We start from the raw sequence: 17,342 nt of genomic DNA on the forward strand, positions 1-17,342 counted from the left end.
ATACTTTAAACGGTTTATGTCATGTTTGCAAACACATTGAAACATTTATTTATGAAATATTTATCAGTTATAATGTTTACCATTCTGTTTTAATTCTTTGAAAACTAGTATTCCTCTCGATGTGCAGAGATATATTTTTTCTCAATGTATTAACTGGTATATTATAGTTTTTTTCTTCAAAATATCCTATGTCATGTTGATGGTGTTTAAATATATTCAGTTGAGTTCCAAATAGTTGATGAAAAACAAAACCCATAATACAGATTTTCAAATTAAAGGTGTTCTTAGAACAATTTTACAATAAAACTGAATAAAATGTCTACATATATTGCACAAGAAAAGATAAATAAAAAAGAGTTTTTGTTGCATATATTGCTTGTGATATACCGTTTGTCTCATAAATGATAAAAAATGATTTCAAAATCATCCGGACGTTTGTAAAATAAAACATTGAAAGAAAATAGTAAACACATTTCGTTTGTATCCTAAATTACTACGAATTTTGTGCATTATTATCATCTATAATTGTTGTGTCAAATAAAATATAAATAAAAGTTCCCATATACAGGGTGTGCAAGCTATCTATACTGTCAGATTTGTGCACTCTCATGTGGAAACGCTGGCATTAAGGAAGCTGATTAATTTTGTTAGATAGCATTGTAAGCCTGCCACAATAAATTAACGAATTCGTTGTTCCTGTTCTAATCAAACGACAGATCAACTGAACCACCTGCAAAAAAAGAAAAAAAAAAGACGATGTTATCATCGGATTAAGAAGGAATTCCAGGATTTTGCAAAGGAAAAAATGATGAATGCTTGCTTGCGCTTTTGCCCTCGTAAATAGACTATATTTGAGGCTGGAGGTAATTTTATTAAAAAAAATATTAGGGAATTTTCAATCTTTCAGAATATGATTTTTTTCAATTTTTTTACTGGTTGAAGAGAAAATAGATTTAGAAAAAAAATATTTTTCACGGCATAGATAGCTTGCCCACCCTGTATTAATCAAATAGGAAAATTCAAAAATTAAACTTGTTTATTGAAGACGGAGAGGGACGCCTGTTTCCTTTTATTTTTTTCGGCTAACGGAATAAGTTGGATATTTTTGCATAAATTTGAATAATGTATTAGTTTTGGAAAAACCACCCTTGAGAAAATTGTCCGTGGAAAATTCCCCTGGTGAAAATTGTCATCCATGAAAATTGCTTGTATTTTGTCATAATGAATAATAACACTTCGAGAGGATTGGTAGGGAGGGGCGGGAGGAGGAGGATAAATAGCTTAGGGCCTCTTAAAATATGATTGAACACCATCCACCATTGAATAGGCCAATGGGTATTATGGGATTCCTAAAAACAAACGCCAATTCATCCAATATATCCAAGGAACCTCTCTAATACAAAAAATAATTTCAAGCCCTTGGGTTGGGCGTTGAAGTCTTTGTAGTGTAAAAAAACCAAGTGTCATGGGCTGAATCAACAAGGTACATGTCTCACATTTTAAGAAGCCCTAAGCTATTTATTTATCTCCTTACCAATCCTCCAATTCATTTCTTAGAAGATTGTATTTGTGTTTGAACACATAAAAACACGATTATATAAAATTTTTTTTTTTTGAAAAATAGGACATTTCTCTTTAAAGATATTTTACTTTATAACAAATGATCCAACAATTTTTTCCCGGATTTTAATTTTTTGATGTTTCCCTTCTAAAATTTAAAAAAAAATCAATAATTTTGAATATTTCTTTCAAAATAAATTATAAAAATGTGACCGAACAAATCAAAAGCGAATTGTAAATTTATTTAAAGAACAATAATTTCATCGATTATTATATTTTAATGATCGATTTTCACGAGAAGGATTACAGCTTGACTTTATATTGACAAATCACATATGAACAAAGAGATGAGGACTAGATATACTATTTGATATGACTTGAAAAAAGATATTGATTAAAAACCTAAATTACTAGATAAGTTGAGAAAAAATTGAAAGCTCAAGGGTATATCTAGTATTTAAGCAAATAATCAATATTTATTGATTATAATCCATTTCTCACGTTTTTCCCTGTGAAAATTAACTACTTTTCCTGTATTCTTGTTTATAATTTCCCATTTAATAGTTTTTACAGAATATTTAGCTTTCGATTTTCATGGTCGTCATGAATTAATTAAGTGTATCTAAACATGAATTACTTATCATAAATGACTTATACATAATTGATATATATATTTTAATAACTGTTCTTTGCATGCAGACATATTTTATTTATTTAACAATTAATTTTATGACCAAGGCACGTTGACTTTAAAACTCAAAATTAACGCTCATTTTTTTAAGGATGTTTATCTACTTTTCAGACTTAAATATCCTTGTAATATCTTGTGTGTACATTATTAGTTATCTCACTCTATCCAACTTTTTAAAAATGATACTTCATTTTTTTCTGAGTTATTAAATAACTTTGTAATTAATTATTATGGTGTTTAATAATGTTTTTTACGTGTTATAAAGTACATATCTTGTTTAATAATTATCTAAAAATAATATATTTTTAATAGCCTACAAAGTACAATACTATTTTCTTCAACTACTATTTAATATTATTAATTAATTAGTAGCAAAGAGAATGGTATAAAAATACTCTATTGTTTCTCTGATAAATAAAATAGTATCATATGTAGTAATGTGCCGCGAGCTGAATTTTGTTTCATGAGTATTTTTGAGTTTCTAAAAAAACAAAATTCCAAGCTATACTTGTTATTCGATAGTATACTTGTTATTTGTATGAATACTCGCTCTAAATACTTTTTAAACACTAAAAAACTCGCAACTAAAAAAAGTGAGACTTTTTAAAAAATATATTGAAACAATGGATTATATAAATTGTTAATACCAATATTTCCTATTTCTTAGATTTAGTAAAAAAATCTAAAACATGTTATTTTTTTCCTTTTCCTTTTCTAACAGAGTATGGGTAGATGGAGATGATTGATTTCCATAATTTAAATTAAAAACCTATTATAACTGTTTTTGATAGAGTCACATAACGGATCAACTTCACTATTAAATGCCTCTTCATTAAAATTTTTAATGGCCAATCAATTACTACACTTATTCAATTAGGAATACAAATAAAAACTTAACCAATAAATTCATTTTAAGAGGGAACTACTCTTTAAAAAAAAGATAAATACAAAATTAATCCCTATTCCTGAAATGCTTCAAAAGGAATGGGGTTGATATTTATCCTTAAATTTCAAGGGAACAGCATAAACAAATTTGCTGCTAGTGGAGTAAAAACCAGATTTGAGCATTCAAATTTATATTTAATAGCGACCCGTCCCTCATGCATTTAGAAATATTTATTATTCTATATCAAAAGAGACTATAGGTCAGAGGAGGACTCTAGTGTGTGTGCTTAACGAAATGCATTATTTCAATCATAGTCGAGTACTCCTGCTAGATATTCAAACAAAGACTACTATAAAACGAACTGGAATTAAGACTACATATTACACAAAAGTCAACAAAGTGATGCTTCTGGAAAAACATAGATTCTAAATTTAACAGAGAAAAGAAGTCCCACTAGAAAGATTTACATGTACTATTGGGCTTCAAAAAGAAAAACAAAGAATCCCAAATTTTGACAAGTTCCGGATTTTTGAAGGGTTATGAGATTTTGACATGTTGCGAGTGAATCACGGTTTTGTATGCCCACGAGTCGAGTTTTTTGTTGCTTTTTTTATTTACTTTATATAAATCCATTATCAATTTAAGAGTTTTTCTCCTGGCACATCACTTATCATATGAAACAACAACGAAGGACTTCTAAAGTTTCATATGACTAAATATTCATTTTAAATCTATATTTACTAAATTATCTTAGGAAGTACTCGTGTTATGATTTGACTGGAAGTGACAAAGAGTTGATGTAGAAATTCAAATTAACCTTCAGTTAGTATTCATCCTTTTTATAACACAGTTAGCTTTCTACCCATTTTGAACACTTAAATAGTATATAAATAAAAATGTATATGAATCATTGTATATCGATAAAGAATTAATCTTTATTTTAAAATCTTTTTAACAACATAGGCTTGTAATTTAAAAAAAAAATGTTTTTCTTAACGATTTCTTACGATGTCATAATTTTGTAGCAATTGTTAAATACTCAGTTGTCACATGGAAAAAGGAAGAATCCAAGAAATCAAAAGGAAAAACAAAGGAACTCCTTTTAAGCAAAACAGTTAATTAAATTCACTAAACCTTGATAAAAAACGAGTAAATTTTAAATCATTAAATATAATAAGAGTAATCGGCAATGTTCTATGTAATTAGACTCCATTTAACTTTGCTTAATATTTTAGCTGTGTACCAGTTATTTTGATAATATTAATCACAGGACAGAGCTTAATTTATTAATTTTGATTCACAGTATGTGTGAAAATTTTCGTTATTGTCAAATCTAAATATTATCTCATTTTTTCAAATAAAATCAAGACATAGTTTATTGAATTATAACATTGTCAATACTTTAGCTTCAGTTGTCTCTAGTTTTTGGTAAATGGATCTACAAAATTAAACAAATAATTTTTGGATGTCTCTAGAATCTATTTCAATCTCTCTACTTTATATTAATATGACAATTAATATATTGGCTGTCTTGGACAATTAGATCAATAAGTTCATCTGAAAAAAGGAATATGAAATAATCATAAGGTGTCTTGAGTTCCATTATCTCATTCGGAATGTCAATGCAGACTTTGAAAAATGACACTATACTACTACAAGTTGATCCATTGGTATGCTTTTAAGAAGGATATACTGAAAAATGAACTAATTTCAGCAATATCTAATGTACAATTTTCTAAAAGGCAGAATAGTTTCGTATTTTTCGTCATCTGAATCTTATAGAGGGAGGTGACAAATTTTGAATTTGATTCTACAAGTTGGTGTATTCTTCATCACATTCAGTTTCGCTTTAATTTTTAAATTATCAAATAAATAACTAATCTATTTTTATTTTTTTCTTCGTAGTAAGCATTTGAAAAATTTAAATTAAGTTCTATTTACAATGATATAATCTATATACACAATTAAAACCTATTTAGAAAATTAAAATCTAATTACAAAATCAAAACCTATTTAGAAAATTAAAATCTATTTTCAAAATTGAAATCTATCAACAAAGATTCCATAATCAGATAACTTTTCCACTATACGACAAAAAAAAATGAACCCGTCTGTTCTTTACAAAATTATGATGCAAAGGTATTAATATTATTTTGTGTAAAAAAAAAAGTACATTTATTATTTCTAGACAACACCTGGCATGGCCTGTATATGTCACAAATAAAATTAATCAAAATATTCTTAACTCGTATTGTGCCATATATGGCCAAACTTTATTTTTTCGAAATGCAATTAATGGGTTGACGAAATTTTAATATTAAATTTTCCTACGTTTTTTGTGATATCAAATTACCCGCTAATTTTTTTCATCGTGATAAATAAAAGATCAATTGAATTTTAAGTACTCCTTTTTGAAAAATTAATTTTGTAAAAATCTTCCAACTTCATAATTGATCCACTATTTTAATGATAAAAAATAATAAATAGGACATAAATAAACAAGCACTTTCATTATGATATACTCACATGTAGTTATTATTTTGGGAAGAAAAACCCCAGTACTTACTACATAATTAGCCAAGATTCGGTGTGTTCCATATATGGGACATTATCCATTGAAGGGTTGAGGTAACATGGCAAATAATACCCTGGTGTACAAAAGCCCCTCGGACTAAACTCCTATAGAACAAAATACTCCAAATACAAAAAAAAAAAGAGTTTTCTATCCAGTAAGCCATTGGTACAAAATCACGGAGAACGACAGCAAGACTATCTCTGAACAGAACAAGGTAACCCAGTTGGTAGGAAATTCAGACAAAGTTTCGCTGATTTGCAATAACGTTTTTTCTCTGTGTCATCCCACCGTTAAGACCCAGACCTTCCTGAGACACAACTTTCCAGACTTCTAGGAATAAATGAATATTTTTTCAAAATTTAATATAAATATATTACTACTATTCAATGGCTGGTTTATTCATAATTTTATCTTCGTATAAAAACTATAACTTTATAATTTTTTATATGGGCTCTATATACGAACAACAAGAGTCAAATACGTTGACTTGAAACAGCTGTCTTGTTCTTGGAAACTTTGTATTGTCCCAAAATGTGTACAAGCTGCGGTACGAAATTTAAAATCAAATTTAAAGAGAATAAAAATATACTCCTCCTTGAATCTCTATAGAATTCATAAAATTATGCTAAGCTTCTTTTTTACAAAAGCTGTACAATTCCTTTGTTTGCCAAAATCACGCTCCTTCGATTTTCATAATAGTATCTACTATGATCGAACATAAAATATGCAAAATGATAAACATATTGTAGAAATTAAAATTAAGAAAGATTCATTTTGTACTCAAAACATTAGTCAAATACTAATACATGAACTTTTACTAGTTAAAAACCAATGACAAAGAAACCTTGATGAACTCAGCTATTTTAACAAATAATTGAATCTGTTCATGGATGGTGGTGATAAAAATAAAAAGAGATACTAAAATGGAAAATGCTATATTAACAATATTTCCATCAAGTGTCAAGGCTTGACGAGGTTTATCTTAAGTTTCATTTAAGATTGATTCCGTGAACACTTGGTATTTTGTGTTTTTGGAGAAGTTAGTATTAAAATAAAAGTAGTTCTGTAATTTTCCTCGTATATATGAAATCTGTCACTTTTTATGAAAAATTTAACAGAACTACAAGAAGTGGATTAACTTTTTTATTTTGAAGTTAAGTTGGTGAAAAATACACTTATAATTCACAAAAACTTTGATTAGTTATGACTCTGAGACATTGACAAAGGATTGGTTTGTGTGAGGACAAATTCAGTTTTATTTGCCTTATACTTTGCTAAAGTTCAATCCCTAGTCATGGGTAATATATTTTTTCATCTTGGTTACGTCAATTGGTATTTTTTATTAGTTGTAATATTAAATTACATGATTTTTTATTATTTTAATTGTTCTGGTACCTCTGTCCTAAGAAATTTTATAGTTGAAACCAAATAATTACAGAGTGAAACGATAAAATTATTGCCCTAAAGAAAACAACAGTACGACTTTATTTATATATTTTCATTGGAAAATCAACTCAGGTAACTTAACTTTGTAGTAGAATTGAAATATATTGAATGTATACGCCATTATTCTCAATCACCGCTTCGATGCATGTCCAGAACTAGAAGTGTACCTTTTCCACAAGAGGCTGCAAGTGCTCCGCGAATATTAAGCGGATGACAGTTATCTGACCTGCTTTGGTCTGAAACATTAAGCCGATTTATAATATGTGAAGTGGCATAATGTGACCCTTATATGAAACCACAACAAAGACGATAACCGAGGGCGGATACCTTTTCTTTTATCACGATGGGTACGGCCCTTTATTTCTTGGCAATCCAGCAATTATTCTAACTATGGTTCCGTTGTCATAACTTATATCGGTAGAGAGCATATGTATATATCTGACATGATAGAATCCTCATATTGCGCTTGGGAGGGGTAAAAAAATAGCTAATTAGGAAATGGTCTGGTACAAAAAAATGTTTCATCAAACAGAAATGGAATTATATCGTTTATACTAAGGCTACAATTTTATCGTTCCACCCTGTAAACTAAAATCATGCAACTAAAATTGGTTGAAATAAAGATGGCTATGTGATATTTTTTTGCTCATTAGAGGCGTTGAGTATATTTAAATATGACTCTATAACAAAATAACCTCCAAGAATGTACTGTTTTCAGTAATAAACACATGAAAAGAAAATTTGCATAGATCAGGAAGGAAAATTATTAAGTTACGTCATCTATGATAACAAAAAAGCGACATCTTGCTAGGGAAACTTATTTTATTATATAATTGAATCTTTTAAGTTAACTGGTGCATTTTACCACTTCATTTTAAAGTTTTTTGTAAATAGACAAAAATTAATATTATTTTCTTAAAATATTTAATATGTTACTTAAAGTTCACTTTATTTATTTATTTTCTATCTAATGCACGGATTCCAAAAATTTGATATTTGTTGTGTCTAAAATCTCACAGAGATGAAAGTTTCCTCTGGAAAAGAGAAAACTTAGTTTATAACAACTAATATAAAGGTATATAATTTAGATAGTGCAATTATTGATTAAATATTTAAAATATAACTTCTATTTTTTGAAAACTGGTAACATTTTTCAAATTTTTTTTTGTTGGTGTGTACAATGTTTTGTATCTGGTTATTTAGGAAAATTTGTCAATATTTCAACATGATATAGAAAATGATATTACAAGTCGAAAAACTAAAAATTGGGATTTTCAAGCAATAATACTTCAAAATACGAAAAAATTCGAAAAATATAAAAAAAAAAACTTTATTTTTGTTTTTGGGACCGGTTGGTAGAATTTGTCTTAAAATTACGTAAAATAAAATATTAACAATATATAGTTTATAATCATTTACGATAATTGCAAATGTTTTAAATATGAAAATCATACAACTAAGTGAAGGCAATAGTTAAAGTGTTCTCAGAATATAATATTAACTTTTTTTTTAAAATGGTTTTCTTACTGTGGGATTACTGGTACCCTGTAAATGACAAATTTATTACTTTTGCTCAGAAAAAATGGAAAAAGAAATTGTTTATTTTGTACGATTATAAATACTAAAATCAATATATGATAAATTAGTAGCAAAATTAGGTATAACTTTTGGAAGGGCATTCCAAAGAAAGGATTTATTTTTCCCAACATTAAAAGATAAACTAAGCATCATGCAGTTGTCGGTAAACTAATGCAATTTTTTGTATGCAATCAAAGTCATTAAAATGAAAATTGTTTTATCTATTTTAAACATTACTTTTCAAATATTGTTTATTGTTTGAGTGGCAAAAAAATTAACCGATGACAGTCGATAGGTTTATTAATTCACCACTACATACAAGTATCCACTTTTTTATCATCATGCCACATTGTTGTTCATCTATCGTCCTTGTACTTTACTTAGGTTTAATGAGGGTAATGACTAAAAAATTAGAATCCTCTTTGAGAGCGTCTAGCCTTAGTTTGAAATATCTGACAATTTTATACTTGTCGTCATTTAAAAGAACTGCCAAAAAGATATAATTTGACATTTCTTTTGTGCTATCAAAAATGTCTGATAAACTAGCAAAACAGGGGGGCAAGTCGATTGCGGCTCTGAACAGAAAAAAAAAGATTGCTTCTTGGCTGAATCAAGATATCAGGTCGAGGGAACATTTGACCAAGCTTCCAGCTCAGTTCATGGTCGTCGTCGTCATTGCGTCCGGAGGCAGCCGGAAACCTTACTATTCTTCAAAGTCAACGGGAAAGTCAACACAGACGTCCACTAAAAGGTTATCCAGTACCTTGTCTTGCCGTTGTTGAAGAAGACGTTGCCCTGGGAGAACTATGTATTTAACTAAGACTGTTACCCGGCACACAAACGTCCAAGAAGGTGCAGGGAAAAATTACTACCTTCTGGCCGGACTTCTTACCTTCACCCCACCAGACGTGAACCCCCTGGACTTTGTTGTTTGGTGCATCTTCGAAGCTAGATGAACAAGACATCCCACGCGAATATCGATGCCCTGAAGGCTGTGATCACGGAGGAGTTGAACAACTTGACCTCGGAGTTTTTAAGGCAAGCTTTGCTTCTGGTTGTCCCTGAATTGAAGCCAGCATTCAGAATAAAGAGGGACATATCGATTAGAAAGTGTAGAAACTGTTGAATTATCATCTTTTGCATCAAAAGTTGGCCATAAAAATGACAGGAAATAAAAATATGTAGAACTAAAAACCAATTTTAAAATTTTCTAATTTTGAGTCCTTATCCTATACATTTAATATGAAAGTAAAAATTATGCAATAGGGGCTGCATTACTAGATAATTTAGCTCGAATCTAGAGTAAAAATCAATTCAAAATTATGAATTCTAGGGAAAGGAAGGTATCTTGTAAAGTAAAAAATCTACATATAACATTTTCATAAGATATAATTTTGAGATTTTTGATGTTGCTTAGGATTGATTTTTAAATCATTACCATTCTTTTTTACATTTTGTTTTTCATTTTGAAATTAGAAAGCTAAAAAATTTACCTCTCACCGGTTGGGTAAGCAGAATGATTTATAAAAACATATTGTTCTCAGATTTCAAATTTCAAAAATATTTTAATTACTTTTGTTTATATTTTTACAAATCCAAAAAGATATTTTGAAGGTACAAATATGACAGAAAATGGACTTTTTCTTTGAAAGTCGAATTAATTCTTTTTTTTTTTTATCATAATGACAAAATTCATAGTTTTTCGTAAAGTGAAGATATAAAATTTTGTTTCAAAATAATAAACAACTTTATAAAATAATACCTTTAAAGCTTATTTTATTATTATTTAGCTATCAAGGATTTTTGATAGTATCAACGATATTGCTCTTCATTGATCACAAAAACTGAAATTTTGGGCTACAAATGCTATAAGGTTTCTCCATATAAAGTGCACACCATCTCAATTTTAAAATACGTTTTTAAATTTACTCTCGGATCTTTTAGTAATTCAGAAGTGTTAAAAAACAAATAGATTTAAAACTAAATCACAAGGTTTTAGAGAATAATTCCATTTTCTTTTGAGTTAAATTGGTTTTTAATCATTTTTCATGTCCATTTTTAGAAAGAAGCCATAAACTACTATTATGTATTATTTTACCATATGTTTATGCTAATCATATTAAAACCTGAAGGTCTTCATCAAAATATTTTCAATTATCCATTTTAGTCTCCTTTTGTTCAAATGATAATTTTTGATTGTGGATATTTCTCAAACCAAGAGTTATCATTATTAGGGAATATTATGAAAATATAATTTCGATAAATCACAGATATAGGGATCTTAAATGTAGATATAAAGTATAAAAATATGCATCTAACACACATGCTTGTCTTGAATCCACCGCTTACCCCTTGGTGTTTCCCGGAAAGTTTCTTTTGATGTAAATCTTATTTTACGTTAGTCGTTTGGAAAGTATTTGCAAAGTCTGAGATATGGCTGTATTGTCATTATTGTGGTTATTTTTAGTGAGTGACATCTCTTGGAAGAACACCCAAACTTTTTTACAAGATGGCTCTATTACTTTCTGTTTGCCATTCGTTTGAACCAAAGATATTGAGTGATTTAAAAAAATGACAAAAAATAATTGGGTGATGGTAGAAAACTTTTTGTGGACCAACCATGGCTGTTTTTATTGCAGCTCGATTTTCAAACAGTCCAATAACGATTAATAATGTGCAATTGTAATAATTTTACACTTTTCCAGATAGTCCATGAGGACTATTCCTAGCAAATCCAAACGAATACTACCATAATCTTTACGGCCAATTCCTCGATTCAAACAAATGTCAAACATAAAGAATTAGAACAATCTGTCTGAAAGTCAGTTAGTGTTCTTCCAAGAGATGCTGCCAATTAAACATAATCTCGATAAGCACCGGTGTCCCCTGCTTTTGGACTTTGCGCGGACTTTACAAACGACGTTATTACTTGATTTTCATTACAAATATAAAGTTTAGATCTTACAAAAATATTAGACTTTACTTAAAAAAAAAAAAACAAACAGAACACTTTTTTTTGATAGTATGATATCTGTTGGCATTCTCCAACATTTTTATTCAAATTTCATTGTGAGAGTTCATTGATTAGTATTAAGAAATAACGTTGCATTCTATAGGTGCTTACACTATATTAGTATTTTCTTTCTAGTTTTTATAAGTAATTCATGTAGATTTTCTCTCTAGTTAAATCCTTAAATTTTTAAATAAATTATAAATATATTTTAATTGATAAATTCTTAAAATTTATAAATAAGTTTTAAGTTCTAAAATAATGAAAATAGTTTTAATTTATAGATATACCTTACAGCCAAACACAGATGGGTAAATGGGACGCTCCGGATATATTTATTTATATGAAAAACTGTTTTCTTTTTTACAAAGGCTATTTTCATATCGCAGAGCCAATAATTGTTTAGAAACTTGTGTTCATAATACTGTTTAATAATTTTATCTAGAATATTCCTTAATATGTCATTAATTGATCAAAAAATAAATCTTTATATTTTTGCAATAATACGAGGAGAATTGATTTTTTTCTTCTTTTCCTAACTTGAAGAAAAGTTTATTAAAACGGTTCTCTTTTTCCAGATATTGAAATATATACATATATATTTAAGCTGTTTGTATTAAAAGAGAGGCAGTACCGTGCATTTAGACACATATCTCTCTCACTGGCGCACAGGGTTTGCGAGATTTTTCTTTCCAAAATTTAATAGTTATAAAAACATAGTACAATTTTATAACGAAATGCATTGTATTCAAAAAATCCTATAGTGTTGTCACCTTACTCAAAAAAATGTTTATATTTTCGTACCTTTTGAAACTCTTAGGACTGAAAATATTCAACAAAAATGCCACTGAGGGCAATTGATATTTACTTATAGGGTTTTTTTTTTTCATAGAACTGTTTTATATGCGATAGTACTCTATTACCGCCATAGTAACGGTTAACTCAATAGTTAACGATGTTTTGTTTTTATTTCACCCCTCAAATAACATTTTTATTTATATAATTACTAGCATAATGTAGAGTATCAGAAATGTATTATTTATTTCCTTGCTGTGCACTCGTTGTTCATCAGCTAATGATGTTTTTTTTTTATTTCACTCCTCAGTTAATGGTAAAATTAAATATATATGCAAAAATTACCTTTTGCACTTGGTACATATTTATGTTTTTTAATAAAGTAATGACGTCATCCTACTACTCTATGAAGATTGTAGTACTGGGTAAAAACGAATGAATTTAATAACTCATAATTTAAATAATGAATTCCTAATAAAAAAATGTATAATATAATGGGCAAGGGGAAAACACTATTAGGTACATATATCCCTGCCTTGCTGTTAAGGCATACTTGCATGCATATTTTTATATACCTCTATGCATTGCACATACAAATAAAAACTCTTATTTGCTCTGACATTAAACATACCTACTAAATTCATATTCATAGATAATGATTTTTAATAGATTGGGTTTGTTTCATTATTAAAAAATAATATTTAGAGGTGAACATTCACAATTTATTTCACATTATTTCCTTTCAAATCCTGACACAAATACTTCCTTGGGTGCCCCACCCGAAAATTAAAATGCATATTTCACCAAAATAATACTTTCTTTGTTCTTATCACCGAGTGGTCCATTAAAATATGAAAAAAAAAAAACATCAACAAGATATATTAAATTAAATAATTATATATTTTCAACAAAATAAGTGTGTATGTTGGAGCTCTTTTAATCACCAATGAAGCAGCCATTATCGGGAATGATAGCTTCCAAGCAGCAGCAAAAGGCTTGGCACCTCCTACAGATGTAGTTCTCGTCATGGTGAACCAGTGCTGGCTGACAGTGACTTTGGATGTGTTAGGATGACAGACACTGCAGGCCTTCCAATTGGCATGCACACAAAAGGTGTCGTTGAGGGGTTGGCATCAAGGGCATAAGAGGCCCCAAAGTATATAAAAAGAGTTTAAAATAACTTAAAAGACTTATTTAAAAGAATTTAGCAACGGGTGAAGTGGTTTTCTTTCTTTGCTAGTGTCAAAAGTTGCCTTTTCACCCTCACAAGGCTCATAAAAAATAAGTTATAGTACTTCATAAAAAAAATATATAAATCTTCATTTTTCGTATATCTAAAATATTCCCTGCCCTAGTTTACTAATGAAGGCATAAGAATAAATGAGATATTTAAGTACTGACAAAGATATGAAAAGCTTAATGATACAAGCATACGTCATAGACAAGATTTATATCGAGTAGTCAAAATAGACAAATACAAATGACTATTGAAACTTTGATAAATCCATGAAATAATTTAAAGATGAGACAAATAATCTTTCGGTTATAGCATTGAATCAATGCTAAACTTTGATGATAATGAAATAAGCGAATGATATCGGTTGCCCATATCAACATATAAATGGGTGGCACTAAAAAGAATGCAATATTAATGACGTAGTTTCTATGTCATTTAAGGAGTTTTATCATAACTTCATTTAAAAAGACAAGATACGTAAACCTTAAATAGTACTTAATGTCAAAAAATATTCTTTGATATTTTTATCATTTACCATAAACATAAATGTATATTTGATGTAATATGTCTACAAATCTATTACACTTAAGCCATTGGTGGAGTTTGCAAAGAAGATTGAATACACTTTAAAACTATAATACTATTTTAAAATTAGAAATGTGAAAAAAATAGATTCTTAAATATTTAAAAAAAAAAAACTAAACTGTCATTACTCACCATGATCAGATGTGTTTTCTATTATTTATCGTACCTCTGTCGAATTTGTCGCAGAGGACAAATCTGGTCAAAAAGATTAAAAATTTATTAAACTCTAAAAAAAATATTTGACTTGCAAAATAATTTAAAACTTTTATATATGTTGATCAGAACCTTATTGTGTTTCATTTTATTTTTCAGGTAGCCTCCTTGCCCTGGGCGCTTTATTTGGTTCATTAAGCGCCGTGTTCTTAATGGATGCTGTGGGCCGAAAAGCGAGCTTGTTAGCATTTTCAGTCATGAGTCTTTTTATTGGATGGACTTTGCTTATGGCTGCCAGTCAAATTTGGCAAATCTATACTGGTCGTTTCCTTCTTGGCTTTGGAGCTGGATTGGAAATTACTATTTCTCCTGTATACATTCACGAAATATGCCGACCTGTTCTTAGAGACATATGTGGAAGTCTTCCTCAAGTATTTAGTGCCCTTGGGATTTTAATATGTTATATCATGGGTCGAAATTTGGAATGGAACTGGCTTTCTCTTGCATCATGTGTCTTCCTGTTTCCCTTCACCTTTGGGTTATATTTCATACCAGAAAGTCCACCCTGGTTGGTTTGTAATGATGAAGAGGACTTAGCCTTTAAATCTTTGGTCCTCGTACGAGGAGAAGAGTACGATGCCACCATTGAGATGACCCGCATGAAGGAGCGCCTTGCCTATCACAATAATAATTTGCATGCCCTTCTTTATGATAATTATGATTATCAAAAGCATAGAGGGGTAGAGGAAACAACAGGTCATCGAGTTCCTCCAGTACGCGCCTTTAGTCATCGAGACGTCTTCCATAAGTCTGTCGTTTATCCATTTTTAGTCATTTTAATTCTTAACTTTCTCCATCAATTCTCCGGCCAAGGAGTCATGACTTTCTACACTGGTCACATTTTCAGAGAGGCTCAAAGTTCATTGGATCCTAAGGATTGTGCCCTTATCATTGGGGTCACTTACTTTCTTTCGTCCATTCTGGGCTTAATTCTTAAAAAGCACGTGGGTCGAAGAGTTCTTCTCCTCATTTCAGAATTTGGCATGGCTGCCTCACAACTATCTCTCGGAACTTACTTTTACTATACTCTCAACGATAAGAACCAACCCTTAGCACCCGAGATTCGATGGATACCTCTACCACTCATCATTATATTCACAGTAGCCTTTAATATTGGCATAGGAAGTTTAACTTGGGTGATTACCACTGAAATCCTACCTGTTCAATCCTCAAAATGGACACATGCCATTGCTAACATGACGTCAAACCTTTGGTGGTTTGTTGTAACAAAGACTTTTAAGGATATTTACTACAATTGTGGGCCATATGTTCCCTTCTACTTGTATGGAATAGTGTGCATCTTTGGTTTTGTATTTATATATATCTTTTTACCTGAGACTCAAGGAAAAACTCAGGAAGATACTGCACGCTCCTTTGAAGGAGTTCATCCTTTGCTCAAACGAATAGGTTGTAAGAACTTTTGTAAAATTTTAGGACAATGTGGTCCTTTAAATAAGCTCAAAAATGCACGTCGTCATTCGAATCACATTCATCGACGTGAATCTGTGGAAGGATTTGACGCAGTACGGAATTGTGATTGATCATATCAGTTATCTTTATTTATGTATCATTTATGGGTTTATTTTCTTTCGTTGTCATTATTTTAATTTATATTTATACTTTCCAACATTGATAATTAAAATTTTTTTTATATAAGGACATGCATATGTACATTTACCAAATAACCGCCCACTCTGTAAAAAGACAGCCTATGCATAAGTATATTATAGGCCTTTTTTGTAAAAAAAATTTGAGACTTTTTCTTGTTACCTTAATACTTTATATTTTAAATTTTAATTAAACAAATAAATCTCTGATATGCCCCATTTTATGATGATATATTTTACGTTGTTACTTTTCTGCTCCTATTTATCTATTTATGACAAAATATAATATATGTATATTAAGATGGATCCTTGGCAATCCGATCTCTGAAAAACTGGACACAATTATAAATTTATATAGAACTAAATTGCACTGTTTTTCCCCCAATAAAGTACACAATAATAGCTTTTCTTTCTTTATTCAAGATGGTAAGTGCCAAAATGATTGCCGTAAGGATCCATGATTACTATCTTTTTCTTTTTGCCTGTCAGATTATACGTATGTACCCCAATATATACACATCCTTTATGTAATTCTAATTTATTCACTCACTTATTTTTATTTTTCGAAAAAGTTTCATTCCACTATTTCAAATAAACGAATCATATTTTTATCTCTTACAAACTTATTATATATCCCATTGAGAAAGAAAAAACATAGAAGAACCCATGACCTTTTAGTATTATTTGGCAGAAGTAAATCTAAAATCTAACACATCTACACCATAAATTTAAATTGTAAGCGTAGCGTAATATTGTTTATTTGGGATGTACTGATAAACAATTTGCCCAATTCATCGACGGATAACTTCTTATTAGTGCTTTAGTTATGATTAAATACATTTAAAGTAAGTCTAATAAAGAATATTAATACTTATAACATTCTAAATCTCACTGCCTGCATTGACTTAACTTTGCACAATATCTTACTTACTTACATTGTAGCTGTTAAAAAATAACACAACAAAAAAAGTTCATTTTGCCAAAAATTACCAGTTTATTTATCATGTTTTCTATTATTTTAATATATAATGTTGACAGAGTATGTTTAAATCAAAGACTGTAGGAAAACTTTATAAACAACATTTGCTGTTAATCAATTGATCGGCACCATTTTAACTCTTATATGGAAATGTGGCTGACCAGATGTAAATTAATCAGT

At 29.4% G+C, this 17,342-nt stretch overlaps 1 protein-coding gene across 1 annotated transcript in view; it reads left to right on the plus strand.

Moving 5' to 3' along the window:
* The window catches only part of LOC121115206 (facilitated trehalose transporter Tret1), a 76,420-nt gene extending 59,627 nt beyond the window's left edge, over positions 1-16,793 (plus strand). Inside the window, exon 4 of the mRNA XM_071887441.1 lies at positions 14,676-16,793. Within this exon, the coding sequence (XP_071743542.1) occupies positions 14,676-16,117 (1,442 nt within the window). The 3' untranslated portion in view covers positions 16,118-16,793. The remainder of the gene's footprint in view (positions 1-14,675) is intronic.
* The last annotated feature ends 549 nt before the right edge of the window (positions 16,794-17,342 follow it).

This window comes from Lepeophtheirus salmonis, chromosome 3 (assembly GCF_016086655.4).
Source record: "Lepeophtheirus salmonis chromosome 3, UVic_Lsal_1.4, whole genome shotgun sequence".
NCBI classification, from domain to species: Eukaryota; Metazoa; Arthropoda; class Copepoda; order Siphonostomatoida; family Caligidae; genus Lepeophtheirus; species Lepeophtheirus salmonis.